The sequence below is a fragment of the Lineus longissimus genome, chromosome 2, assembly GCF_910592395.1.
Source record: "Lineus longissimus chromosome 2, tnLinLong1.2, whole genome shotgun sequence".
Taxonomy (NCBI): domain Eukaryota; kingdom Metazoa; phylum Nemertea; class Pilidiophora; order Heteronemertea; family Lineidae; genus Lineus; species Lineus longissimus.
The window spans coordinates 7991089-8018512 of NC_088309.1; the positions used below are offsets into that span (position 1 = coordinate 7991089).

At 39.6% G+C, this 27424-nt stretch overlaps 3 protein-coding genes across 10 annotated transcripts; 2 read left to right on the plus strand and 1 right to left on the minus strand.

Moving 5' to 3' along the window:
- Window positions 1–612: 612 nt before the first annotated feature.
- On the plus strand, window positions 613–10959 carry LOC135482496 (non-lysosomal glucosylceramidase-like). Its single transcript, XM_064762567.1, has 16 exons — window positions 613–696; window positions 1008–1123; window positions 1459–1683; window positions 1933–2172; window positions 2592–2694; window positions 3089–3242; window positions 3480–3605; window positions 3863–4023; window positions 4386–4490; window positions 4677–4784; window positions 5191–5342; window positions 5579–5685; window positions 5853–5995; window positions 6214–6323; window positions 6634–6825; window positions 7139–10959. The coding sequence occupies exons 2-16, from the start codon at window positions 1079–1081 to the stop codon at window positions 7334–7336; spliced, it is 2169 nt and encodes a 722-aa protein (XP_064618637.1). The 5' UTR covers window positions 613–696; window positions 1008–1078; the 3' UTR covers window positions 7337–10959.
- A 605-nt stretch (window positions 10960–11564) lies between these two features.
- LOC135483617 (lysine-rich nucleolar protein 1-like) lies at window positions 11565–13738 on the minus strand. Of its 5 annotated transcripts, none has more exons than XM_064764595.1 (2): window positions 13663–13738; window positions 11565–13257 (listed from the first exon to the last, which is right to left on the minus strand). In XM_064764595.1, exon 2 carries the CDS (start codon window positions 13223–13225, stop codon window positions 11738–11740), a length of 1488 nt encoding a protein of 495 aa, XP_064620665.1. In that variant the 5' UTR covers window positions 13226–13257; window positions 13663–13738; the 3' UTR covers window positions 11565–11737. The 5 variants fall into 5 exon arrangements, with proteins under 5 accessions (XP_064620665.1, XP_064620667.1, XP_064620669.1 ...); XM_064764597.1 differs by having other exon boundaries at window positions 13615–13717; XM_064764599.1 differs by lacking the exon at window positions 13663–13738 and adding an exon at window positions 13555–13613.
- Window positions 13739–13858: 120 nt separating this feature from the next.
- LOC135482497 (P protein-like) lies at window positions 13859–26660 on the plus strand. 4 transcript variants are annotated; one of them, XM_064762569.1, is made up of 19 exons: window positions 13859–13983; window positions 16377–16667; window positions 16863–17001; window positions 17498–17573; window positions 17994–18124; window positions 18861–18940; window positions 19323–19482; window positions 20341–20412; window positions 20624–20746; window positions 21271–21395; window positions 21618–21756; window positions 22140–22275; window positions 22541–22685; window positions 22955–23006; window positions 23300–23408; window positions 23699–23826; window positions 24219–24383; window positions 24589–24776; window positions 24996–26660. In XM_064762569.1, exons 2-19 carry the CDS (start codon window positions 16432–16434, stop codon window positions 25087–25089), a joined length of 2298 nt encoding a protein of 765 aa, XP_064618639.1. In that variant the 5' UTR covers window positions 13859–13983; window positions 16377–16431; the 3' UTR covers window positions 25090–26660. The 4 variants fall into 4 exon arrangements, with proteins under 4 accessions (XP_064618639.1, XP_064618638.1, XP_064618640.1 ...); XM_064762568.1 differs by lacking the exon at window positions 13859–13983 and adding an exon at window positions 15834–15993; XM_064762570.1 differs by lacking the exon at window positions 13859–13983 and adding an exon at window positions 15979–15997.
- Window positions 26661–27424: the final 764 nt, after the last annotated feature.

Genomic DNA, 27424 nt, shown 5'->3' on the forward strand with positions numbered 1-27424 from the left:
GAAAATACCCAATGTTCCCGATTTTGGATGGCGTGTTAAATTATCCCACAAATGCAAAGTGAAATGTTCTGCATTTCAGATCCCCAGCCTGAAGCTTGCTCTACCATTGATACCATTTGAACTGAGGTTTGTGTGGTGTTGCTGTTTTGGCTTGGTCAAAATTCTGAGTTTTTGGAATGCCTTGGTGATTTGCATGCAATTTGCACAGTTACATGTACATGGTGCACATACCGACTCTGTGCCTGTGCCTCATGGAGGCCAGCGCTAGCCAAAATTAAAACAACCTCTGCTCCTTACATGATACAAGCTGGCAGTAAACAAAAGACGAAATATACAGGGTGTGCGCAAAATCATGTAGGCTACCGTATCGGCGTATGTTGCGCACACCACAGTGTGAATACTGAATAAGCCAATTGTATCACCGCCTGGTTGTGGGAAGGAATGGTAATATCGCCTTTTGTTGAAGGGAATTAACGTCATGACGTAAATAGCCATACCATGCAGGGCGTGGCAATACAATATTGCGCAAAACTAATTGAAAGCCCTGATTCATTTTTGAATAAAGCTCTTTAACATACAAATGATCACCAATTTGTAATTGCAGGTACATAAGGTTTTGGATTAAGAAAGTCTGGAGGGAGAAGAAACAACCCTTCATTGATCATTTTGATCTTGTTCCACACAAGAGCATCTATGGTGAGCTTTTGGTATTAATAAATACAGGTAGGCCTACTGCCCTGCCTGGTCTGACATGATTATGACTTGCAAGTTCTTGATATTTCACTACAGTACCAGCTTGTAATGAACATGTGTGTTGAGTGATTGAAAGATTTAAAAAGTGCCTGTGATGTGTGAATGAAGGGTTTGCAATTGATATTTCAGCTTGATTATTTACTCTGTTTTGTACTTGTAGTACAGTAGTTAGTGTAAAGAAGCGGAGACGGATTTTGCGTAGTAAGTGTAAAGAAGAATCAGACTGACATTACACACACGTTTACTCTTTTTAGGCGTTCCAATTGGAGGAGTTGGATGTGGGACTATTGGTCGCGGATATCAAGGAGAGTTTTGTCGATTTCAGATGATACCTGGAAGATACAAATATAATGTTGTGGAAGGAGATCAGGTAAGGTGAAGTGTCACAGAAAAGTAAAGCTTGTGTTGTAGTGCTGTCACCCTGATAGAAGGGCCGGCCAGATTTGGTGTGCGAGACCCTCTGTACTTTCCAAATCTTATCTTTAATGCCTGGCGGAAATTGGGTAGACAGTTTGTCCTGCTACATTTTCGTTTGATTGAATGTTCTCTGCCAAGAGCTTGGAAATGTTTTGACATTCAGTAGCACTAACAGCAGAACCTTACCTGAAGGGGCTATAATTGTACTGATGGTGGGATTGCCCCACTTTACCTTACCTATAAAAATATGTTTGGTTTGCATCAATTTGAGAATTTCTCTCTTTTCAGTTCATTGTTAACATCAGGAAGCGAGGGCAAACAGTTTACCAGCAGGTGCTCTCTCCCTTCCGCCCAAAGGGTCATGGTTTGAACTCCTGGAACTGGGCCTTCAGCAGAGAACATGCCACCTACCATGGCCTGTATCCAAGAGCTTGGACAGTCTATGAGTTACCTGGACAAAATGTTACTCTGACTTGCCGACAGATATCACCAGTCATACCGCATAATTACAAGGTTTGTTTTGGTTGTACTGAATTTCTTTTGCACCTTTAAAATAAACATGGTTCTAACCATAGGACATTAACACTACAGTGGAATGTACCTAAGCAGACGCCTCTGTCGTGCCAATATTTTGGCAGATGAATTCGGTCAGTTGTGGTTTGTCTTGCTGGTGTCTCACAGGTAAACAGTATTTCGAACAATTTGAATGCGATCTACTGACTCTACCAGTACTTATATAATTGCATGTGCCATTTTTTTCAGGATTCCTGCTTGCCAGTTGCAGTTTTTGTCTGGGACATCGTCAACAAGAATGATGAGCCAGTCGAAGTCAGCATCGTGTTCTCATTCCAAAGCGGTCAAGGTGAAAAGGCGGACAAGCAGGGTGGATTCTGGAATGAACCGTTCAGGACGACGCGGGAGAAGACGAACGTTGCTGGTGTGATGATTCATCAGAAGTTCGCTGGGATGGATTGTGCGTATGCAGTATCAGGAAAGGAAAGGGTGAGACACAATATTGATTCCTGCAATGGGTGTTTTGCATGTGGCCAAAAGCAAGGTACATGTCTACAGGTAGTATTTGAATAGATCTGATCTACTGTTCATTTACTGATTTGTCTGCACGTACAGTCTTTGAATAGATCAGATGCAAAGATCAGATGCATAACACTGTATTGCAATTATGCATACATGGGGCTAAAAGTAAGTGATGTTTTGCAAAGTGATGTGCCTGTTTGTTTTGTTGATATTCAATTCAAGCAAATGCATGACAAAAGTATGACACAATCGAATCATATTCCAGGAATACCTGGTGCATTTTATCATAACTGAGAGAAGCATTTAAAAAAAGTTGAATTAAGATTAATTTTAAAACAATATCATTCAGTTACGATTCATTCTGAAACTTTATTGCTGTATTACAGGAAGGTGTTGATGTGAGTTATCGAGTTGCATTTAACCCTAAGACGCCAGCGCGGGAAGTTTGGTCGGATCTAATGCATGATGGCCAGCTTGATTCTTCATCAGGTATGTGTGGATTACTTGCTTTCATGAGCGACTTATGAAATGCTCTTGACCTGTTCAAAATTTGAACGTGGCCTACATATTTATATCAGACTCTTCCATTCCTTGGCCACAGATTTTGAATGAGGCCTGTACACATCAGGCTCTTTTGATCCTCTGCCTAAGTACCCAAAAAGATATGTCTTCTTACAACAGTGATTGCTTGGCTCTTCTCAAGTACCACTTTCCTTCTCCAGTAGTTGTTGAAATTCCTCAACTTAAATTGTAGCGAGGTGAGGAAATAAAATGTGATACATGTAGCTGACTGAGTCAGTTGTCCAAATATGGAGGGGATAAAATGTCACAATGTCTTGCTGTCTATAAAAGTTTCAGTAATTATCAAAATGTTCTATTTCAGAGTCGAGCAAGCCAACAAAAAAAGGAGAAGAGATAGCCACTGCTGTCTGTGCCCATTGTAAAGTGGAAGCTCGCTCTTCAAACTATGTGGAACTATGTCTCAGTTGGGATATGCCAATAATAAACTTTAGAGCCAAGGAAGCTCTGTACAGAAAGTAAGAGGATACATTTTTTCATACACATAGTTCTATTTTTCGTACATTGTACGAACCTTTGAAAGAGTGAGTAAAAATTTAACATTGGTGGTACCAACTTCGTCACTTCCATTCAAAAGCTTGACAGTGCCTCGTGATCATGACAGAACTTGAAAAAGAAAAAGACTATTCTGTATTTATTCTTGAGCCTGCACATAACATGAATAACAATATACACCATACTTTGTTTCTCTTCAGACGCTACACCCGCTGGTTCGGTGACAATGGTGACGCTTCGCCAAAACTTGCCAGTTATGCGCTCAGTAACTATCACCATTGGGAAAAGGACATTGACGATTGGCAAAGACCTATACTTGACAATAAGTGAGTGTCCTCAAAGAAGTGTTTCATTTGATAATCAGACCCTTTAGCAACATGTCAATGAAAAAAGATAAGGACGAAGAAAGCAACTAACTACACCTTCTTTGAAGTAGTGCCTTCACAGCTGTAAACACTTGACTGTGATCTTCCACATCAACAGCTGAGGAAATTGTGATGATTTATATCAGTCCCTTGACCTTTTGACTGCAATAGTGCAATACTGCTTGTCATGCTTTATCTGTTGAGATATTCTATTCCAGGAATCTCCCTGCCTGGTACAAGTCTGCCCTGTTCAATGAGCTTTACTTTGTGAGTGATGGTGGTACTGTGTGGCTGGATGCCATGGATGGAGAGACGCTGCCCGGTCAGGAGAAGCTTCCTGAAGAAATGAAAGAATTGGGAAAATTTGCTTACCTAGAAGGTACTGCTCATTTGAGTATTGAAATTACTGCTTGTTGAACTGTAATGCAGATAATTATCATAAGGAAACTAAAATACAGATGTATGTAGTGTCTGTATCTATTAGATCAGAAATATTCGGCCATTAATTTTCACGTCTTGACCCCCTTGCGCAAACTTGCAAAAGAAATAGGCTCATGAAAATAATGGGGTTTACAGTGATGTAGAACTCGTAGTCATTAGGATCTTCAAAACTGGAGTGATGAGCGTGATTGTCTGAAGAGTGAGCATTGGAGAACAAGTTGAAATTTAAGATTGTGAAAAACAACGAACAAGATTTGAGGATAAGGCCAAAGGTTTTACTGGTACTTCTTGCTCTTACAGGTCACGAGTACAGGATGTACAACACGTACGATGTTCATCACTACGCATCATTTGCTCTCATCATGCTGTGGCCAAAGCTTCAGTTGTCAATCCAGTACGATATCGGTAAGTATCTGTTAGAATTAAGTGGGTAACGTATGTTTCTCTGAAGGTATTCAAAGCTCGATAATTTAGTGAAGATTTGCCTGCCTAGGATTCAGGCTCATGCTTTGATATGTACAAAAATTGTCAAAATTGATTCAGAGCTCCACCCATTTGGAAATGAGAACAAGTTATGTTTGTTTTTTCCAGCCAATATCATCAAATCAGAGGACCATTCCCGAATAAAGTTCTTGATGCCAAATAAGCATGGGGTCCTCAAAGCAATGGATACTGTTCCACATGATGTTGGTGATCCAGGTGAGAAAGACACAGACATCTGTTTTGTTAAAATTTCAGACTCTGATAGATTGAGATAATATCGATTCCACCACTCGCCAGAGTTGTGGAGATAATTAGGTAGAGGCGACTGTGATTCTGTAGTGAATTGTATTGAACTGTTGGATCGGCAAGGCAATGCGACATTTTGAAGCCGCCTTAGTAGAGCTGCATAGCTCAGTTGGCTGGCCATGGGTCTACTTTGCCGATGGCTGGTGTAAATGAGGGAATTATGCTCTCTCTTACATGTACTTTAAGACTTGTCCATACCTCCGCACTACCTTAACACATACCTGGCGAAGGTCAGAATCACAAGGTCAAATTGATCAAAAAAGACATTGTAACCAAGGTGTTTTGGAATTCATATTTGATATCGTCTCATTTCCAGAGGACGAGCCTTGGAGTAGAGTGAATGCCTACTGTATACATCCCACACACGACTGGAAAGATCTGAATCCCAAGTTTGTTCTGCAAGTCTTCAGGGATTACGTCTTCACAAAAGATAAGAACTATCTCAAAGACATGTACCCTGTGGCAAAGGTTAGTAGAAGCATCCTTTTCCAAGTCTCTGATGAGTGGTTTGTTCTCCTTTTTTGGCTTTGTGGCACATATTTTAGAGTAAATATTGTAGAATAAGAGAAAAGAATATCAATTTCTGTTAAATGTCTGCAAAGTTACTGTTGACTGACCATTTTCGACATGAACGTAACAGCAGTACATTACTTCCATTTTGTAATCAGTCATTTTGAATTTTGTCTTAATTTGTGTGTTTTCAGGCTGTAATGGAATATTCGATGCACTGGGATACGGATGGAGATGGTATAATTGACAATGGCGGCTTTGCTGACCAGACCTACGATGCATGGGTTGTCACTGGTGCTAGGTATGCTGAACATTTATCGACTTCCCTGAAATCAGGTGGTTTACAGTACTGATGATGTTACTGGTGCTAGGTATGCTGAACATTTATCGACTTCCCTGAAATCAGGTGGTTTACAGTACTGATGATTTAGCAGTTCAAGTCTTTGAGTGTACATATTCTTTTTTCAGTGCATACTGTGGTGGTATGTGGCTGGGTGCTCTCAAGTGTATGCAAGAGATGTCAACCATACTGGGCAAAGATGACGATACTGAGAGCTACACCAGAAAGCTTGAGAAGGGGAAGGCTTCTTTTGAAGAAAAGCTGTGGAATGGTGAGTTTATCATCATCCTTAGGAATTCGGGGGGAGGGGTCAATGAAAATGGTGTCATATATTCGTCTTCTGTTGTTCAGGTATCGGCTAATAAAATTTTACCGGAAGTTCAAGAAGCTCACAGCTATTGAGATCGATACAAAAAACACATTCATCAGTATACACATGTATCCTCACTCTAACGGATTTTGTTCAAATGCTTTTGTTCTGCATTACAGGCTCCTACTATAACTACGACAGCAGTGCATCCAGTTATTACGACAGTGTAATGTCTGACCAGCTCTGTGGACACTGGTTTCTCAAGTCATCCTTTGTGCCTGACAATTCAGTAAGTCTGTTCCTCAATTTCATTTTGCGTGCAACCTTTAGGCTGCACTGTAACACATGTAGGTACATCTTCGCAAAGAGTCTCAGTTTAGTGTCTTTCTCAGTGTACATTGAAGACCCAGGAATAATACAACCACAAAACAAACAGCTTCATCCAGAAAGACAACTCTGGTTTCTCTAGTTTACCTACATGTACTGGTCTTCACATGAAGTTTCTCTTTAGGTTATCATTTTCCTTGCTGTTAATGACTAAATCAGGGTTTCAAGAAAATCTTAATAGGATAGATATAAATCATTGTGGTACCTTGCAGGTGTTTCCAAAGGACAATATTCGGAAGACGTTGAAGACGATCTTTGATGTGTGTGTGATGCCGTTTAGGAATGGAACCGTTGGAGCGATCAATGGAATGAGACCCAACAAGAAGAAAGACCTGACCAGTGTGCAGTCGGATGAATTCTGGACCGGTGTGACGTACGGACTTGGGGCAACAATGATAATGGAGGTAAGGTTCTGCCTAGTTACTTTGAAGTCAAGATTATTTTGTTAGTTTGTGAGTTACATGTAACCAACTTATCTTGTTCCTGACACATCACTGTGGATTGCGGTCTCACCTTCAAAGTATTAAGGTGGTGAATGCCTTGATTTGTATTGTGGGTGTGGGTTCAGACTCCTGCACATGTTATGGCAGACTTGCTGGGCAAGTTAACATGGAAGTGATGCTACTGATTATGTAAGTAGGTTTAAGATTTTAGAACAACAGCTGACCCAATTTCTATTGTCATTTATCAGTTTTAATTCGATTTCTTGTCATTCAGGGAATGGTGGAGGAAGGCCTGAAGACAGCCTATGGTGCGTACCACACCATCTATGAGAATTACGGCTTGCAATTCCAGTCACCAGAGGCCTACAATGAAAAGAAGGTCTACCGGTCGCTAGGGTACATGAGGCCTCTAGCTATTTGGTCAATTCAGCACGCATTGGAAAAATTCCAACCACAGCTGTTTGAGGAGTAATTTGTTCTGGATAAGATGAACGTAGATTCATCTATTGGGTGTCCTTGTCCCAGTTGAAAATTGGGACGCAATGGGTTGACCCGAGGCTGAGTGAATGGGTTTTGTCAAGGTGATGCAAAATACCTCATGAGAAAAGATCTTTTGTATCGACCATAATAATGTACCATTGAAGGCTTGTTAAAATGTAGGTAGTAGATTGATAGGAAATGCTAGGGAAGTTTAAAGGGTCCACCACTTGATTATATATTTATGCAGTGTTATTGCCCAAATCGGTTTTTGATTGAGGCAGGTTATTTGAAGGATCACTATAGCTTATATTCTCTCTCGTATCAATCATGTATTAGTGAGTTGAGGGGATTTATCGTAAAATTCCATATCTGTTCACTGTTTGTTATTGCCTAAATAGGTTTTTGGTTGGTGCAGATTATCTGAAGAGTCACTATGACTTTTTAAGTATTTGCTCTTGTAAATTGTGTATTACAGAGGTTGCACACCATTACACATGTACAACTCTCACTGTGACTTCTGACTTTGAGGCTGATTTACAGTTGTCGGTATAATCTACCATTTAACTTGACTGATGAACGCATTCATATTACTATTATTGAAATCCAAAACGGACATGTGTTTGATATGGATATAATGAAGTCCAGTCAGAGGTTTATCTCCATGACTTTGAATACGACTTCATCATTTTCTCCTTATGCACAGGTCCAAGTTGGAATTTGAAAACTTCTGGTTCAAGTACATGAAATGTTTCTAGTCAGTTCAGCGAAATCATAGTTGATACCAAAAAAATTGATTTTTTTCTCAAAGTTGAAGTCGGTAAATGATGTGCAACCTGGCTATTACAAATGTAGAAATAGTAGCCTCTGACTAGTCTTTTTTCATTCATATCTATTATCCAAGACCAACATTGGTAGCGGGCTGCTGTGTTGGGATGATGCATGCAGGACATAGATCACAAAGGACAAGAGGACATAATCATGTACTGGGTGGTTGAAAAGGTTACAGGGTAGACTTGCTTTTTTAAACAAATCTTTGCTTGATAAAGAATTGGTGAGGATACATAACTTTTCATAAGGCTTCTACATTATATTGTTTTAAAATTCTTCTTGAAAGTTATGTCATAAACCAGGGATCTTTCCTCATAGAGATTTAAAGATGCACTGTGTCAGAGGAGAATTGTCACTTGTTAATTTATTTGGCATTTTAAAAGGGAGATAATGGGTGATATGAATAAAGACTAGTGAATGATTTTACTTCAGTTTTGTACAGAAAGGCCTAGTGTAAATGTACATGGGGTTTTCAGTAAAAGCAATTGCTAGTCTTTATTCATATCACCCATTAAATAGGCAGGAGCCAGGTGGGCCAGGTTACGGATAGGTTTCTGTTGTCCCACAGTATTCACCATTGTACGAGGAATATATTTATCACTAGGCAGACATGCATATTAAACCAGACCCAGGTGCCTATATCATAGGCGGTAAACTGGCCCAGGTACAAAACTGGCCAGTGAAAAGTGCTGCCGGTATATATTTGCATCTTGGCATAACGAGTGCTTTTTGATGTACTCCATCTGTCGATATTTCAAACTTTTTATATGACATAGAAGTAAAAAAACACCTGATCTCAGGAAGAGATATTTGATGACATCAGGACAATTTGTATACATGTACATGCTGCGTGGGGCCATTGGCAGCTAGTCCACTTGGTGTACGTGAAGCAGATGGTGCCAAACTGGTCTCCTGTTGACATTTCTCTTAAAAACATAATGAAGCTTAGGTTATGATGTATAGCTGCCCTCATACCAAATTTTGTGTCAAAATATTTTGCAAGCACGAGGTCGGCGAGAAAAGCTTCTTCTTTCATCAGTTGTGCACATTAATATTGTTGCATCACGCCATCCTCTGTTCAGTTGGCGACCAGTAATGTGTTTGTGGCGTTTGAATGTCATCATCATTTTGTAAACAAAGAAATTTATCTATAAAAGCCACCGTTTCTTTTTTCTCTACATGTATATCATCAATAATTGGTTCTCTGGATGGTTCTGGTATTGCAGTTGAGTTATAAACTCTTCGAATATCCCACTCTAGTCTCGCGAGATCCATACCAAGCTAGAAACTAGGGTCGTTTGCTGGCTGTGTTGAGTTGATTGTGAATATCCTCGTAACTTGTACAATGCGAAGGTTGTGAAGATATAATTCTGTGATGTTTGCTAATATTTTGAGCGTGTCTGCCAGTTTTGTAATGAATCTTTTATTTGTACCACGTAAGAATTTTGTTATAATGGTTTTAAACTTTTATAGAAAATTTTCAGTGGCATTCATACACCTGAAGGCAAGGTATGTTTTCTGATCATATTTTCTCAGGTTGGGCGGTTCCCATGGTTACTGGTAAAGCTTTGATATATCATTCTAATGTATCAATTAGAAGGTACATGTATATATATTATGAGACTGGTTTATTTTTTATGGTAATGACGGTAATTTTTTAGTAATGAGGGTATGACTTGTACCTGGTAATTATGGTAATTTATGAACGCATTTGTATGTATGCATTTGTATGTACTAGTCCACTGTACCCGTGGCCGCCAACAATCAATACATTTAATACAAACCTTCTTTTCACAAGCTGTGTGTGAACGCGCAAAAGCTTTTGACTGAAGTGACAGGGCTCGAGACGTCGAATTGTGACGTCATGACGTCAGCAGACCCATCCTGACGTCGGAGCCGTGACGCGTTCAGGCTGTGTCGGGAGTGACGTCGCCCGAGACGCGCATGACACGAAGGTAAAATCGTCGCGCGGGCAAGCTGAATAACGTTAGATAAAACCAATAAACGGCGTTATATCGGATGTTAGTTGGAAATTCAAAAATCGAGCTTCGTAAGGACATTTTCGGGACCCGTTAATGCTACATGCAAAATCTGGGGTCGCTCAGCCATTCGGTCTGGGAGATATGAGCGCACAAACTTTTCTCGAATTTAGTAAGGATGCATTTGTTTTACTCACCTATGACCTGGCTAAAATCAAAACAAGGACCTGCTGGAACATTAGGGTCATGACCACTGGACAACTTATCTATCCAAGTTGAACATGCTGAATGGTAGTGATGAGGGTATGACTTGTTCCTGGTAATTATGGTTATTTATGTATGCATTTGTGTGTATGCATTTGTTTCACCCACCTATGACCTGGCTGAAATCAAAACAAAGACCTGCTGGAACATGAGGGTCATTACCACTGGACAACTTGGTGCCACCAACCCTTATCTATCCAAGCTAAACATGCTGAATGGTATCCAGCGACCATGTGCATAATATCTAGAATTTACTATTCAGTGTTGGTCTTAGATCGTTGAAACTAGAGTATCTGTGCTACCCCCTGATGTGAAGTATGAGAGGTAGGCCATACTAGAAAACTCTGAAAAAGATATGTGAATGTGAATGTGAATGCTTGCCACTGGGAATAATTTATCTGAAGTGAAATATGTGTTTGTAAGTCATGTTTTAAACATTTTAAGAGTGGTGTTACTGAAAAAAAGTTTTTCTTTTGTAAGAAGAGTAATTGTATAATTTATTCACTTTCATGCTTTGGTATTGCTTTTCATATACACGCAATAAAATGTGAAATACACTGATAGTATTTGAATTTTTTTTATTGTATGACAAATAATGATCTCGTGCCTGCTTCAGTTTCATTATTTTAAGAACTCCGTGAATGGAAAATTGATGATGACAAAGGGCTGCACAAACATGCAATATGCGATTTTTGTTGCATGTGATCATGAACGCAGGACACAGCAATTTTGCAGGGCACTTTATGCAAATATTTCAAAGAGGACACCTCTTTCTAATTAGGAAATGTCCCCGATAGATTGCGAATTGAGAGATGGCAATTACATGTGTAGCTCAGAAACACCTCTCTGGTTGTCCTTTGTTCAAGAATGGTGAGGTCAGAAAGATGTCTTTGTCCTCGGTTTAAGGATGGTGAGCTCCTAGAAAGACCTTGCTCGTTGTGCTTTGACCTTGGGTCAAAGAGGGGGAGCTCGGAAAAAACGCTCTTGTGCTTTGTCCTCAGTTTGAGCAGAAATGAGCACTTTTGTAGCTGCAGCCCCTTGATGCTCCCCTTTCCAAGTGGTCTCTGTGATTGAGACAACAAACAAGACAACCCATCGTGATAAATCCATTTTGGTATTTCTTTACCCAGGGTGAGGGTGAACAGAATGACATTGAATCATGAAATAATACATTGACAGTTTATTCAGAGATGGCAACGAAGTTATTCACAAACAATAGAATCGTACATAACCATCCAATGCAAATGACATTTTAACAACATTACCAGCTTCAAACAAACGTTTGTCCCAAGACAAATTTCTATCTACATGTACCAGCAACTTTAATCAAATTTTATAGAACTTGATTTAGTTTTGTCAATGTAAAATACTTTATTTGCATCTGGAGGTGGGGTATACCCAATACCTGTCCCCCTTGGCATGGTCAGCTTCCACTCCATTGCACGGTTGAAATCCTTTTCCAAATTATCATCCAAATTCTTCGCATCTGAACTCGACAGAGCAAGATTTTTTCGCAAGAAAGGGGAGTTTGGATTTACAAATGGATTTAGTTTCTTCACCGAGTTTGTCACTGCAGTGTTTTGGACCGGAGTGTCAGTTTTCTTTTTGAACCCACCAAGGAGACGATAGAACTTGTCCTGTCTCTCTTTATCATCAAATGTAGCAGTACCCCACTGACCCAAGTTAATACTGGGCCTACTCTTACAAGAACCACCATTCAGCTGGCCCCCATTTTCATTTTCTACAGCCAAGTTTTCAGAAGCAACAACTTTTTCAATTGGTTTTTTGTTAGATACAGGACTACCACAACTATCATCACCATTCTTATCATCTTCCCCTTCCTTCAACCCCCTCTTTTTATCCTTCTTCTTCCTTTTAGCACCAGACACAGAATTTATAATATCAGTATCAGGACTTCTATCTTTCTTGCCCTTCTTTTTCTTTTTACTCACAGGAACATCATTATCATCACCTACAATATCATCTACATCTTTTTGTTTTCTCTTCTTGCCTTTTTTAACTTTATCAGTACTAACAACCTCATCTGAATCATTATCAACACCAACAACATCATCTGTATCTTTCCGTTTTTTCTTCTCGTTCTTTTTCACCCCCTCAGAACTTATAATCTCATTTAAAACACTTTGCTTATCTTTCATTTTCTTTTTACCAACATCATCACATTTGTCAGTGTCACCAATGTCTTTTTCTTTTCTTTCACTTTTCTTCTTCTTTTTAGGGTCTAATTCAGCATCAGAATGTCCTACACCACTGACACCCTTATCTTTCTTCGTATGTTTTTTACTGACAGAAGCCACATTTTCAGAAGGAACACTAATGTCAGATTGTTTAATTTTGTTTTGCTTCTTCTTCTTCTTCTTTTCTTTCTTTTCAACTGCTCCTGAATTCCCCATACCATCATTTTCAGTACCAGAAGTGTCACATGCTTTCTTTTTTGTTTTGCCAACAACAACATTTTCACTCTCCAACAAGTCCTTTCTCTTACTTTTCTTTTTCTTTTTCTTGGTCACATGAACTGCGTCAGGGTCACCAACTTGTCCAATGTCATCCAAGTCAAGTTTTCGATCCTCCTTTTTCTTTTTCCTTTTCTTTTTTCCCTCCTTAATTACATCATTCTCGCATTGTGTATCCCCATTGTCATCCTTCCCCATTTTCCTCTTTTTTGTTTTACTTAAAGTTAGGCCAACTGCCTCACCAAGAGCATCTTTTATCTGCTTCTTAGGAACCTGGGAGTCTTTCCCCCCATCCTCCAAATGTTTCCTCTTCTTGTTCTTTGATTTTTCTTTCATCTTTCAAATGGCCGGCTGGTTCCAGAGGAAACCTGTAAGAATTAACAATAAAAAAACCCGATAAATGAGCGGCCTTTCCAAAAAATACAAAGTCCACTGAAAGAAAGCGATTATGTGGCATAATTTGTATAAACCTGTACAAGTCTTAACGTTCAATCTGATCAGAGGAGGCCATGCCTATATATAGGCAGTGGGCAGGCAATCCCAATCCGGCACATGGCATATTATAGGGCCTATAGCCGCTCCATGGCCTCCTCATCAGTCCGGAAAACGGGTCATGCAAAACCAGGTTAGTCACATGGTCGACATGCATGGCAGTTGGTACTGACTCTATTTTCGGACAATGAAACCATAACAAATCACGAGACCACAACTCAACTTTTCCTTACTATATATTCAAAACTTATCAGAACTATAAAGTAAAGCAATAAACTTACACTAAAAGGGAATGAAGTGGGGGAAACGGCCGGTTGAAACGATTCAACGATTTCAAGAAAACAAGGCGACTTGGACCATTCCCAATAGAACTGTTTATCTCCAGTATGTGCGCATATTTTATGATAATGAGCAAACCCCTTCAGTTCTGGTTCAATCGAGAATGGTCCAAATTGCGTGGAACAAAATAAACTAAAATCATCAAATATTCATTCTCACTCACCGAAATTATGAATGATTTTCGGTGGTGTACTTATTAGTGTATTGGTCAAACTGGCATCCAGCTAATTCACCTTAAGTAGTTGACCTAACTGAGCTCTGAGGTGAGTCTGAGAAGGATAACCAGCTGGCTGAGTGATGACAACATTAAAGGGGGACTATAGGCAGGAGCAGAGGGGCTAATTTGGCTATCTTCAGCTGACGAGTATACAGTACGCTAACGGTCAGATTCAGCACTAAGTACATTCCTCGAACAAGCGTCGACGTACTGTGAGATGCGAGAGACCCTATTTTGCCGACTTTGTGTAACTTTATCTTCTATGATCCTGCCTGCCTAGTTGCTGCATTGTTCCTTTAACAATGGGATGTGCCCATTCTGATGTAATCGCTGATTTTCAATATACTACGCCTCTCTATATTTTTATTTTGTATACTACTATGAGGTAGTAGTATACCGTGGAACCTCCCTTAGCGGACACCTCTCTATTAAGGACAACCTCTCTATTACGGACAACCTCTCTATTAAGGACACTAGTTTTGGTCCCAAATTGGTAGTTTCCTTTCAATTTGACCTCTCTAATTAGGACGCCTCTCTATTAAAGACAGCACTTGTCAGTCCCAAGGGTGTCTTAATAGAGAGGTTCTACTGTAGTATCAAAAACCTCGTCCTGCCTCGGGTATCTCTGGATGGGCTGCCTAATCATGGCACAAACTCAAGTTATAGCTGTTTAACTGGTAATATACCACACTTGATCAATGTCAGTATACCGCAACAAGGGGTGGGTCAATACGTGCCATATAAAGTCATATTATTGTTAAGAGTAAAAAGTATACTGTAGCAACCAAATCTAGGATGGCGCCCTTTTGCGAGTGTTCGTTGCGTAGTTGGTGTTATCCATCATTGACAAGGGTTTGTCAGATACCTGTGTGTCCATTACACAGGGCAAGCAAAAGATCCTTCATAGGTGTACTGTAACTCAAAAAATCCAACACTAATGTGTCTTAATACTGTTAAAGGGATACAATGCTGATGGTCCCGATGAGCAATTCCCAACTGTATCCCGTACTCGACCAAAGTCCTAATACTGTCGGTTCAACCTTCTCCTGACCTTCCTCCCATGACCATATCACCCACACAAAACTTCTCCGCAAGACATCATTATTGAATCAGTGGTGGGAGTAGGAAATTAGTAGAAAACTCAGACAAGAGGAAATAACGTTATTTCCCCTTGTCTTGAGGATAAGTTCCTGTCATGTTGCATTTAGACTTGTTTTCTGGTGTTGTAAGCTATACGTCTTGTGAGACCTGTTGAACATCTGTTATGATCACGAGGATGATCACAAGACATTTTAAGTACCAATATACAGTGGAACATCCCTTAGCGGACACCTCTCTATTAGGGACAACCTCTCTATTAAGGACACTAGTTTTGGTCCCAAATTGGTACTTTCCATTTAATTTGACCTCTCTTATCAGGACACCTCTCTATTAAGGACAGCATTTGTCAGTTCCGTGGGTGTCCTTAATAGAGAGGTTCAACTGTATATTCATGTGTTTGTGTGCCCTTATATATGGTCATATTTTCTCTTTGGACCGTATTGAGGTACATGAGGTAAGGAAACCAAATAAAACATTGAAATTAATATGCAAAAAATGAATAATTAATATGGAAAAAAATATCAATAGCATAGCTCAGCATCAGATTACAGAACCAGTTGGGTATTGGGAAATGACTCATGTTTACATACTCTTTTGCAAGGTTTAAAAAGCGTGCATTTTTTCTTCTCCAATGACTTCTTATTCGAATTGCATGTATACTTCTGGGGAGATTTTCTTCCTGGTTTTTGGGGCCAGAAGAAATAAAGCCTACAGACATTGTCATGCTTGACTACTTCTTTCTTATGACAGCTATTGTAAACAGTCGTGATAGTTCAGTTATAGGCCTAAGCGAGGTGAAAAATTGTGTCGTTGAAGTGCTGGGTCAAGCCTTTTATCATCAGAGCTGGAGATTGTCCTGGATTTGAAAAATGAGGTCAAATCATTTTCTATCTGTGGGTCATGTGATCATTCATTGTTATATGATGAACAGTACTGACCATAGGGCATAAGGAGTGTAAGTAAGATCCACATGCAGTTTTATTCTCTTAAAAATAACAAATGGTTGATGACATTTGATTTGTTCAGGGTTTTGATACGGCAAATTTCTGTTCTAGTGTGACTATATTTAGATAAATTACTTTCCAAACTATATGTATTTTGCGAGTGAGTCGTCACATGAAGGTTTGACATGACAGTTGAGTCCCAGACGTTTGACTGAAAACCACTAGGTTGATTCTTTGTTGTAACAACTAGAGTTCGCACTTCTGAACATGTTGGGGGTAGGTGAACCAGTTCTTTAAAAAAATACTTGTTGAGCTTGAGATGTCAATTGTTGGGAAATGCAAATAATGCGGGTTGTGTTCATGTATTGTAATATGCTTGCTTCTGTCTTTCCAGGATTTCAACTGACTGCGTGATACTTATCTGAAGTGTGCAATGCTAATAGTTTACAATGGACGAAGAGGAGGACTATGGGACTTTCCTGCATTACACGAGCATTCCAGAAGGTGGTAGCATAAGAAATCGTCCAAAGACCCCCCAGGTGCATGAACTGAGGACATGTACTCCCGGTGCTGTTATTGTGAGGGACGAGAATGGGCTGAGTTCTTCACGGACTGTACCGATGGATGAGGAAGATACACCGCTTCTGATGGAAACCAAGAAAAATGTAAATCATGACAAAAATATGTGAGTACCAACATACAGTGTATACTAATGTACCAATGTGTCAATTGTGGTATGCCTGTGATGAAAATGAGGTGATTATTTCTATTCGTTGCAGAGAAAGAAAAAAACGTGTGCTCCCATGGGAGTGTACGGTATGAGTAACCTCTCCAGTCTGTTTTTTGTAGCCCTTATAAACTTTCATCTCCTTTGTTTTAGGGTATCGGAGGGCTCTGGTTCAGGATATCTGAAAGATTCCAGCAGTACTAGTTCTACAGAGAGTGTCTCGTCCACGTGGAAAACCGTGCTACGAAATATCAAGATTTACACCATCTTTGCACTGGTCATTTTTTTTTCAGTAAGTATATAATATATAAGTACCAAGTATTCGGGTTGTGTTTACTCTAACTGTATTGCTGAATGTGCCCAACGAATTATGGTGCTCCATCTACAAAGACAGTAGAACCTCCCCTCAGGCAGACACGTTTGTTCTCAAATATGTCTAAAGTACACTGATGTTGCTTCAAACCTGGCCATTCTATTCATTCACTCAATCTTCTGTTAACATCATCTATGCATGTATCTATCTGTTTTGATGGGAAAATGGGTGTTGTATAGAAGTAGAAGTAGACATAAGATGGACAACTAAATTAAGACCACAACCTTCACCACTGCATGTACTTCTACACAAAGTGGCAAGGAGCCTTTATCAGAAATCCAAATTTGGGATAGAGTAGCCTGTCGAATCAACAGTGAAAAAACATTTGGACACAATGTAGCTACCAGTTGCTACTAACCCCCATATTTGGTCACCAGATATCTATCAATGAAATTGTCACCTGACTCATTTTCAGTTTGTCATAGCTGTCACCCCAGATGCCCAGGCAAAGGAGGAATATTTCAGCATCAGCGAGGCAATGGGCACAATAAGTAAGTCCTTTTGAGGTCCTAACAAAGTATTCTTTGAGGACCTCCCCAGAAGTAGTCCTTTTGAGGTCCCAAAATCCAACTGTGCTTGATCTAGGACTAAAATTAATGAAATGTGGTCATTTATCAATTATTCATGAGAGTAAGTCGGTGAATAATCTGAAAATATCCTTAACTCTTCTGCTGTGTGTACAAAGAAAGAAACTTCCTTGTTTGTTGAGATGTTGGGGCACACTGAACTGGTCAGTATTTAAAGTTGTGTCCCAACTTTTCTGCAGAATTGATACAGAATCAGAAATGTATACAAATCAACGGTTCCAGAATACTTGCATCAATTGAGATGAATGCTTCTTGATAAAGCCCCCTTTTACTCTACGATGTGTGTTTTTGTCTAATGATCTGATTATTTTAAAATATCTTCAGAAATTAACTTCACCGGTTGCACTGACCCAGAAATCAAGCTGATCGTGGAAGGAGCTTTTGAAGACCGTCACCCTCAAGAAGGCTATGATAATCTTACATTCTCTGCCAGGGAAGGAGATGCTACAGCTGAGGTATGTACTGCTTCATCACCTGCCTTTAGTAAGGTGTGCAAGGATGAGCCAAGTCAAGATTTATGATAAATTCTAATTCAAATTTAGGATAAATCTAATAACAAAGTGAAATTAGAAGGGCATGGTAGCTAACTAAAATGTTCATGGTCTTGTAAAGTTTGCTCTTCATTTTAGTAAAACCTTAGATATACCTGAGTACTTCTTTACCTCCCATGTATTATGTACCTTAGTATTTTGAGTACAATCTGACCAGTCCTGTCACCCTCGAAAAAAGTCGCTGTAAAAAAATGGCCGCAAATGTTTCCTAGTATAGAGTGTTCTCCTTTGATCTATGTGATGTTCTGTAGTAATACATCCGAACTTTAATGCAACTGTCGGTATTGATGACTGAGCTTGTGTAACATGAGGGGTGGAGCATTAAGGACTGACTCTGGTATTCGAGGATGGTAGTAACGTGGCACGAAGTAATGAAAGTAATTCTGGAGACGTCTCACCTATATTCTAGAGTTACACCGAAAAGCACTGGATATCTGAAATTTTCGGATCACGTCTTGTTATTTAAATATGGTTCATACCATCGGTTCTGCTGGGGAATCAGCTTTCTGTGATGACCTGTTCCAAGGAGTCCAATTTTGACACAGAGGTCGAATGTGGAAGCGATTCCAACTAAAGACTCGTCCAGAACTGATTTAGCAAACTTATTCTCTGAAGTTTTACCTGTGCAGTTTCTTTTCAGAAATGGGTTCTTGTCCTGCAGCGAGATTATTACATAGGGGAAATAGTTGAAAAGAAGTTTGTGTTTGACCTTGATAAACTGTGAGTAAATGTGTTTTTGGTAATATTGATTAAAACGATCACTTTAAGTATGTTATCCATAAACGTTTACCTTGAACTGGTAGATTTTTCATGTGCATTTTAGTTTGCATTTTAATTCGCGCCCAGCAATAATTGCTGAAGTGGAAAATCAATTTGAACTCACTGTTACAGAGTTGTCAAGATGCTCAATTAAAGTACATTGTAGTGTTGTCATAATAGACAGGTATCTGAAGCTAAAATATAGGGATTGAAAAAAAGCGGGCAGCAATTCTGAACAGTGAAGGTGTAAAGATTTTTGCTGGAGAAGTTTTTGTAAGGTTTGCAAGAATTGGTCGCTGTTGTCCTGTTACAGTTCCCTGAGGCTGCCGTTGGTTTTTTTCAGAAATGGGTCGGTCAGTAGTGTAGACGTGAGTGCCAAGTCTACCAATTCCTATCCGTTTCCATTCTCTTTGAAATATATCTGCCACCCCGAACAGATCAACCAGCAAGTCATTTATGCAGGAGCCGTCCTGGCCTTTGTCTATGTTCTTATCATATTTGAGGTAAGCAACTTGTATAACCATCTCGTTAGTTATGTAGGTTGACCTTCCTTGAACATCTTGAACTTGTTGTTCAAGTCCGTGGCTATCATTAAAAAAGGAGGGCACCATTGTTTATACATGTTAAAGGTTCATGATACATTTTTATACATGTTAAAGGTTCATGATACATTGTTTATACATGTTAAAGGTTCATGATACATTGTTTATACATGTTAAAGGTTCATGATACATTGTTTATACATGTTAAAGGTTCATGATACATTGTTTATACATGTTAAAGGTTCATGATACATGATAATTGATAATTGAATTGGTATTCAGTTATTCCTCTGTCCTTTGGAAGTTTTATGGCTCATGTTGGCTTTGCCTTGACGCCATGTATGTTGTTGAAAGGTAGAATCAAGTAACATTGGTTTATTATAGTGTCTCATCTACTGAGAGGGCCTGAGCCAAACTGAGTTGATGAGACACTCTTTACTCCCATGCTATTGTCCCTTAGTGCTGGACACCAGACCAGAAGGTAGTTTATACTCTATATTAACCTAGCTGGTGGCTTACTTACCGGTCAAAATTGAATGAGCTGTACCAACAGGTCTTGACAAACCTTTGAGCTCCTGCTCCTGGCTACAAGGCAGTCAGGATCAGAATATTGGAGTTACTGAATGTCAGTCAAAGGTGCTACTAGGATGGAACAAATGTCAGTTTAAGGAGCAGGGAGGCAGCGATGAGGATGTCTTAGTTTGAAGGAACCAATCAAAAACATACATGTATTTTTCAGTCAAGCAGTTCTCAGGACTCTACATACATGTATGTAGATTATTCTTTGCATCAATCTGATGATTTCGTTTTACTTTTCAGCTAGTGCACAGGACGATTGCTGCTATGCTTGGAGCCCTTGCTGCCTTGGCTATTCTCTCACTTCTCAATGAGGTAACTTATAGAATAGTTCTCTACAGACTGACGAATCTTGTCCTTGATAGAAAGATGTCCTCAGGTTCCAGAGTACCTATTTGATATGACTAATCGGTTTCTAAACGTTGGTGTTTTAGCAGGCAGAGGCGGAAGTGAAATCAGAAGTTTTCATGACTAATAAAAAGGCAATTTTAGAGAATAAATAACATAAAATTTTTTTGTTTTTCAGCGTCCCAGTTATGATACTCTCGTCAGCTGGATTGACTATGAAACACTGACACTTCTATTAGGAATGATGATTCTGGTGTCGGTCTTCTGTGAGACAGGTTTCTTCGACTGGGCAGCGTTCCAGGTAAAACCTGTGATGATCGATATAGAGTACTAATTTGTTTTTGCTGATCTGACCTGGCCCTGTTCACCATAAAATGACCAGAAAAAACTCCTGACAGTTGCTGATGGTGGCATTCACCCAAATACAGTGTGTCTGGTACAACAGTATAGCAAATTAATTTAATTTGCTATACTGTTGTACCAGACACACTGTATTTTAGTGGAAGTATAATCTTTACATGACAAACTGCGACCAAATTCTGTCTTTGTGATGTTTGCCCTCCTAGTCCTGAATAATGATCATGCGGTGTCTGTAACATGTTCCTATAGGTTCACATGGTGCAACCCTCACTTGTCTTGCTAGCTGAGATAAAACAGCATGATCGTGTTTATTGTCGGTTTGACAGGTTTGATCTTAGGCATACCTCCGTTGTCCATTGATTCATTACTGCCATGTAGCATGCTACTATGTGCGAAATTTCTTGCTGCCTTTGAAAATTTATGTTAACGGTGCGTGTCGTTCATTTTTCATTTTTACCATTTCAGGCTTATAAAATTACCAAGGGGAATGTTTGGGGTTTGATCACGATCCTGTGTTTCTTTGCGGCTATTGTGTCAGCATTTCTTGATAACGTCACCACCATGCTCCTCATGACCCCGGTAACAATAAGGTACATTGGCATCATCCTTGAAGTTAAAGTTGCATAGGCAATTGCCAAAGACTATCGAAACTGTGGCTCAAGTAAAAATTGGCCTTGACTAGAAACTCCACTGTTGGTTCATAAAAGGGTGAGAAGAGAAGAGAAACCTCCATGTAACTAATGTACATGTAGTTGTGTTTTAGTTGCTCATATTTCCATCATTCAAATTAAAAATGTTTCCCATTTTTTCAGGCTGTGTGAAGTGCTCAACCTCGATCCTAGATATGTGCTAATCGCCGAGGTCATCTTCTCTAATGTCGGAGGAGCAGCGACCGCTGTTGGAGATCCACCGAATGTCATCATCGTATCAAATGCAGATGCAAGCAGAAAGGTACACATAATCCTAATCTATCGGGGATAACCCTTGTGTGATATTGAGGGTTGTTTTTGATATGACTGGTGATGTGGAATGACATTGACTGCAGTAGGGTACTATTTAGTTTTGTTTGTTGGCTTTGATGAACTTGTTGTCTAGTGATATTCCTAATCCAGGCAAAGCTGTTTCTCTTCGACCTATAAATCATACCACAGATAGATCTACTGACAAAAAACCTTCATCTGATTGAGTGTTCTGTCATGAAATAATTCCAATGTATATCATTCTTTGTCTCTACACATCAACTGCCTGTTTGTCCTCTTTGTCGCTTGGTATAGAACCCTTCGACTGTACCCATTCTGTGATATCACTATATAAATACTTCTTGGTTTCTCCAGGGTGTGGATTTCAACACTTTCACCAGTCACCTTGCACTTGGAGTGATATTCATACTCATTGGAACCTATGCACTTCTCCGTCTAATGTTTATGAACATGTCCAAACTGAAGAACACAGAGCCGAAAGAGATCATGGGTAGGAATATTGAAAGTCTTCTAAGTCTATGTTGTGCTTCTTACACCGTTTCTAACCAGTTATGTCATGATAAAACAACTAGAGTTTGGCATCATTTCTTAAAATTTCACATTCTCTCAACTAACTGCATTTGACTCCTGAGTTGCCGCAGTTAGCGAATTTAAGGTTTCCTGGGCAGTTTGTTACATATTTTGTGTTTTCAATTCGTCTGCTTTGGTGTGCATGAAAGACCCACAGGCCTTAATACCAAGTTTGCTTATTCCAGAATTGAAGCATGAGATTGAGATATGGCGACGGGCATGTAACCGCATCACCGTGGCCACAAGAGAAGAGAGCATGGTTAAAGCGCTGTTGATGCAGAAAGTGGTAACGTTGGAGACTCTACTTCAGAATAGAAAATCACAAATTAAGTGAGTAGACAGGAGTCTATTTATGTTGCACCCTACTTTAGTACCATGTGATGTTGGCGAATGCTTTTACTCATTTTCTTGACACAAAGGCCAAACTGCCATCATGTGGCAACATAGCCGAGTGATACTTGTGACAAAAGTTGCCACGGTCACCTCTCCTTAGAGAAAGAGTTTTGAAACTATTTGAAGCCAGTTTAGGCACTCCCAAACAGCTCCACATTGCAGCAAGTTTTTAGAGAATTTTGGAAGTAATGTTTCTTTCTTTTCAGGGGGATAGTCATTAAAGATTTCGAAGAGAGTTTACTGGAAATGAAATCAAAGGTAAGTACATACAACAGTATCTTACATTTGGCCTGTTTTCCATGAATGAGCTACATACACATGTACAGGTACCGTAATACTAGGTACATGTATATGCGAGTTTCCGTCTGCTATTATCATGGCAATGTCTCATAACGTTCAGCTTCTGTTGCTGCACTTAGTGCCCACTTGCTATACAATTACATATATGATGCGTATCTTTTTAGTTAGACTCATAAGACCTACCACTTCGAAGACATCATGGCCTTTGCCATGATAAACATCATCACTAATTCATTTGTTTCTTTTTTCAGTACCGGATTCGAGATAAAGTGCTCCTCGTCAAGACAGGAATAGTCCTCTCTGTGGTTATTGTGCTGTTTTTCCTGTCTTCATTTATTGAGGCTATCCGGCTTTCACTTGGTAATTAGTCTACAGTTTGTGATAATGAAATGATAACAGTAAGATTTTACATGTATTGACCCTAGTTTCTTGAGATCAGAAGTATAGTGGTATGTGCACGAGGCTCGTTATCAGGGGGTTGTGGGTTGGACTTGGAAGGATCACCAGTCTCATCTCTGTTTCCCCTTGTGCAAGACACCTCACCCTACATTACCTCATCCAGGAGTATAAATGGGGAGTTATTGGAGCTGGGTTTCTTGCTGTAGGATACAGCTGTTGAAACCAAAATAAAATTGTGTTTTTTCTTTTAGGTTGGATTGCTATCCTTGGTGCGATGTGGTTATTGGTGCTATCAGACTTCCACGATCTCGAGACAATCCTTGACAAAGTGGAATGGGCAACACTCATGTTCTTTGCTGCCCTCTTCATTCTCATGGAGGTAAGTAGCCCCATTATCAGAGTAAGAATTTTTCGATCTACATGCGTCGGCTCAAGATTCTGGTGTTTTCATGATTTCGAGCGCAGATCTTGGGCTTCTGATCAGGATTTGACCAATCAGAGGATATCTGTCATGTTTGTTTGCCATAGAATAATGGGCCTTATTACAAGGCTACTGATTGGCTAATACCAGAGTGTAAAATCCAGCATTCCTTATTATTGTGGTAAATGTAGATCCAAAATTCCTTAGAGTCAGTGCTATTGACTTACCTCTTAAAAAATACAATCGTCTCATCCATTAAGTGTGAATGCCCATGCAGTACATGACTAGCTTTTATCTCCCACATGTACGGTGAGTATTGAAAAGTAATTTCTTTTCTGTACTGATTTCAGGCCCTGAGTGAGATGGGACTGATGGATTGGATTGGCAGTCTGATTGCCTCATGGATAGAGGCGGTTAATGAACAGGATCGCCTGGCAGTGGCCATCATTCTCATATTATGGGTGTCTGCGCTGGCATCTAGCTTCATTGACAACATTCCATTCACAACCGCTATGGTAAGCATCAATATTCACATACTGAGAATCCTGTCTCTCTGCCATCAATATATACTTTGCGAGATGGTCTTCAAGCTCAGTTTCTGATGTAGATTCCTAAGTCTTCTAATGTCCTTTCTGATAAAAAACCCCAAAGTTCAATGAAATCTGACCATTAGTTTGGCCCCAGAACCAAAAAGAACTAGCATTTCCTTGCCCTTTTCAGGTTCCAGTTCTAATCCAGCTGGGAGAGGACCCCAAGCTCAACCTGCCCTTCATGCCTCTCGTCTGGGCATTGGCATTTGGTACATGTCTTGGTGGCAATGGTACCCTGATTGGTGCATCGGCTAACGTAGTGTGTGCTGGAATAGCAGAGCAGCATGGCTATGGATTTAGCTTTGTTCAGTTCTTTAAGTAAGTATTTCAATGAAAGAGAGCAATGAATAAGACAATAGTGGCATTCACTCTGGGTGTGTAAATACTGAGATCAACAACGAGAAACTGTAGTATAATAGTATAGCTTACTTTAAACTAGAATTAGACTGATAAAAGAGTAATAAATCTGTAGTTGTATTTGGAAGAGACTGGGGAAAATGTGTAATTTTATCTATTTCTTCCTCTCCTCCATTTCAGAATTGGTTTCCCCATGATGTTGATGACAGTGTGTATGGCCATGGTTTACCTCCTCATCTGCCACTGTACACCGATAGCTTGGAACTACTCGTGAGCAGAGTGATGATAATGGACTGTGTTATCAAAGCAGTCAAAGACTCTGAGTAGAGGACGGGACCCAGGCCCCCCAATCAATAGAATTGCATGGTCGAATCAAAGATTTTTCAAAATGTTGACATTTTATGGTCAATTTCAAGGATTTTTCTAAAATTAGGGAAGGGGATATCAAGCTGGCATTGCCTGCCCTCTCTTTGATCCATGCCTGGGGGCTTATAGACATTCCGCAGTTATATTTGAGTGGACAATCTTCACTGGGGACTTGTAGACATTCCTCAGTGATACTTGAGTGGGCAATCTTCACTGGGGGGCTTATAGACATTCCTCAGTGATACTTGAGTGGGCAATCTTCACTGGGGGGCTTATAGACATTCCTCAGTTATACTTGAGTGGACAATCTTCACTGGGGGGCTTATAGACATTCCTCAGTGATACCTGTGTGGACAATCTTCACTGGGGGACTGTCCACTACTGTGCCAGACTTTAGATTTTGGTGATGTTTTAGGGTTGTTCATTTACTCAAGCACTGTGAGCTGACTTGAAAACTGTTCCTTTGGTACACATTGATATGTAATTGATGTATGATTTATTGTATGAATTGCAAATGAATTCAGAATTCATTGACGAGAGTGTTGTAGGACCACATAATTTCATATTGTACATTTATGTCATATATGTACATGGCAAATGATACAAACATTTGTGGACCAAAATGATTTGTTGTTGGTAAAGTTATATATCCTATATGTTGTATTACCATTCTACCATAATAATGTTCTAGTACTCCTAACACTATTTTCAAAGCTGAGATTCTAATAATTACTTTAAGAGATTTAGATAATGCAAAGCAAACCAATACAAATGTATACCGGTAATGTATAATGTATAATAATTGTTGGAACTTGTTTAAACTTGCTAGGCATTTGGACAGGGTAGGTACTTTATGCAGTTTGCCTCTCAACTTTTGACGGTGCTAATATATTGAAGAGAAGCTATAAATTGGATAACGGACTGTGATATGATTTACAGGGAGATGATTTTTTTTTTATTAAGCGTGGAACTTTCATAAAATAACACTTTTCATGGCTTATCTTTAATTTCTATTTAAATTGACACATTGTACACACTTGTTTTGATGCACTTTTGTGAGAGGTGTCGGATGCCATCTCACCAATTTTTCATGGCAAGAATTCATACCTCCAACACCACATGATTCTTTAAGCTCTTCTCATTGGCCGAGAATTGTGTTTGTATTCCTCAAGGCAAGAACTATTAGTTCTTGATCAAATGAATGCCATGATTTAGGTTGGGAAAGGGCAGGTAATTGACTGTATCATATTTTGAAGATTAAGAGATTTTTGTCAGGTTTAATGGTGCCTGTGAATTTGCTTTGGTGCATGAATTTTTTCTCGGTGAATACTGTGGTTGTGCAGTAGAATTTTGCAACATATTAGACGACTAGTTGACACGGTTATTGTGTTAGTATCTATTTTTGCAAGGAGATTGTACATTTTATTGAGCAATCTTGTATATGCTAGATTACAAAATAATAAATGTGCTGTTTTGAAATTTCATTCTTACCAGTTCCTTTTGTCCTCCCCTCAATTCAAATACACAAACATGTGTTTTGTGGGGTGTAAAAATGTACCAAACTACTTCCTGTTCCTCCCACTATAGGCCTTGTTGAGCACAGTGACCACAAAACGACTCATCTTTATCATTGCTCTGTTCACAAGTCTGAAGACATTTGGCTGTCGTGAGGAATATGGCAATTGTGCCACAGAGCAATCGGTGTTGAGGATCATTAGATGGACAATGTCACATACAGTTCATAATGGGGGAGACAGAACAATCACAAGAGACATTCTATCATGAGGAATACGGGAATCATGCCACAGAGCAATGGATGTCGGGGATCATTAGATGGACAATGTCTCATACAGCTCATAATGGGGGAGACAGAACAACCACAAGAGACATTCTATCATGAGGGATATGGGAATCATACCACAGAGCAATGGATGTCGGGGATCATTAGATGGACAATGTCTCATACAACTCATAATGGGGAGACAGAACAATCATGAAAGACATTCTGTCATGAGAAATACGGGAATCATGCCACAGAGCAATGGATGTCGGGGATCATTAGATGGACAATGTATCATACAGCTCATAATGGGGGAGACAGAACAATCACAAGAGACATTCTGCCATGAGGAATAATATGGGAATCATGCCACAGAGCAATGGATGTCGGGGATCATTAGATGGGAAATGTCTCATACATCTCATAATGGGGGAGACAGAACAATCATGAAAGACATTCTATC

Coding starts and splice junctions, on each gene's coding strand:
- LOC135482496 (XM_064762567.1), top strand. CDS start 1,079: ATGATACCTGGAAGATACAAATATAATGTTGTGGAAGGAGATCAG. Junction 3,243..3,479: donor AAGGAAGCTCTGTACAGAAA/GTAAGAGGATAC, acceptor GTTTCTCTTCAG/ACGCTACACCCGCTGGTTCG. Junction 6,826..7,138: donor GGGCAACAATGATAATGGAG/GTAAGGTTCTGC, acceptor CTTGTCATTCAG/GGAATGGTGGAGGAAGGCCT.
- LOC135483617 (XM_064764595.1), bottom strand. CDS start 13,225: ATGAAAGAAAAATCAAAGAACAAGAAGAGGAAACATTTGGAGGATGGG.
- LOC135482497 (XM_064762569.1), top strand. CDS start 16,432: ATGGACGAAGAGGAGGACTATGGGACTTTCCTGCATTACACGAGCATT. Junction 17,002..17,497: donor CACTGGTCATTTTTTTTTCA/GTAAGTATATAA, acceptor ACTCATTTTCAG/TTTGTCATAGCTGTCACCCC. Junction 18,941..19,322: donor GTGTTTGACCTTGATAAACT/GTGAGTAAATGT, acceptor GGTTTTTTTCAG/AAATGGGTCGGTCAGTAGTG.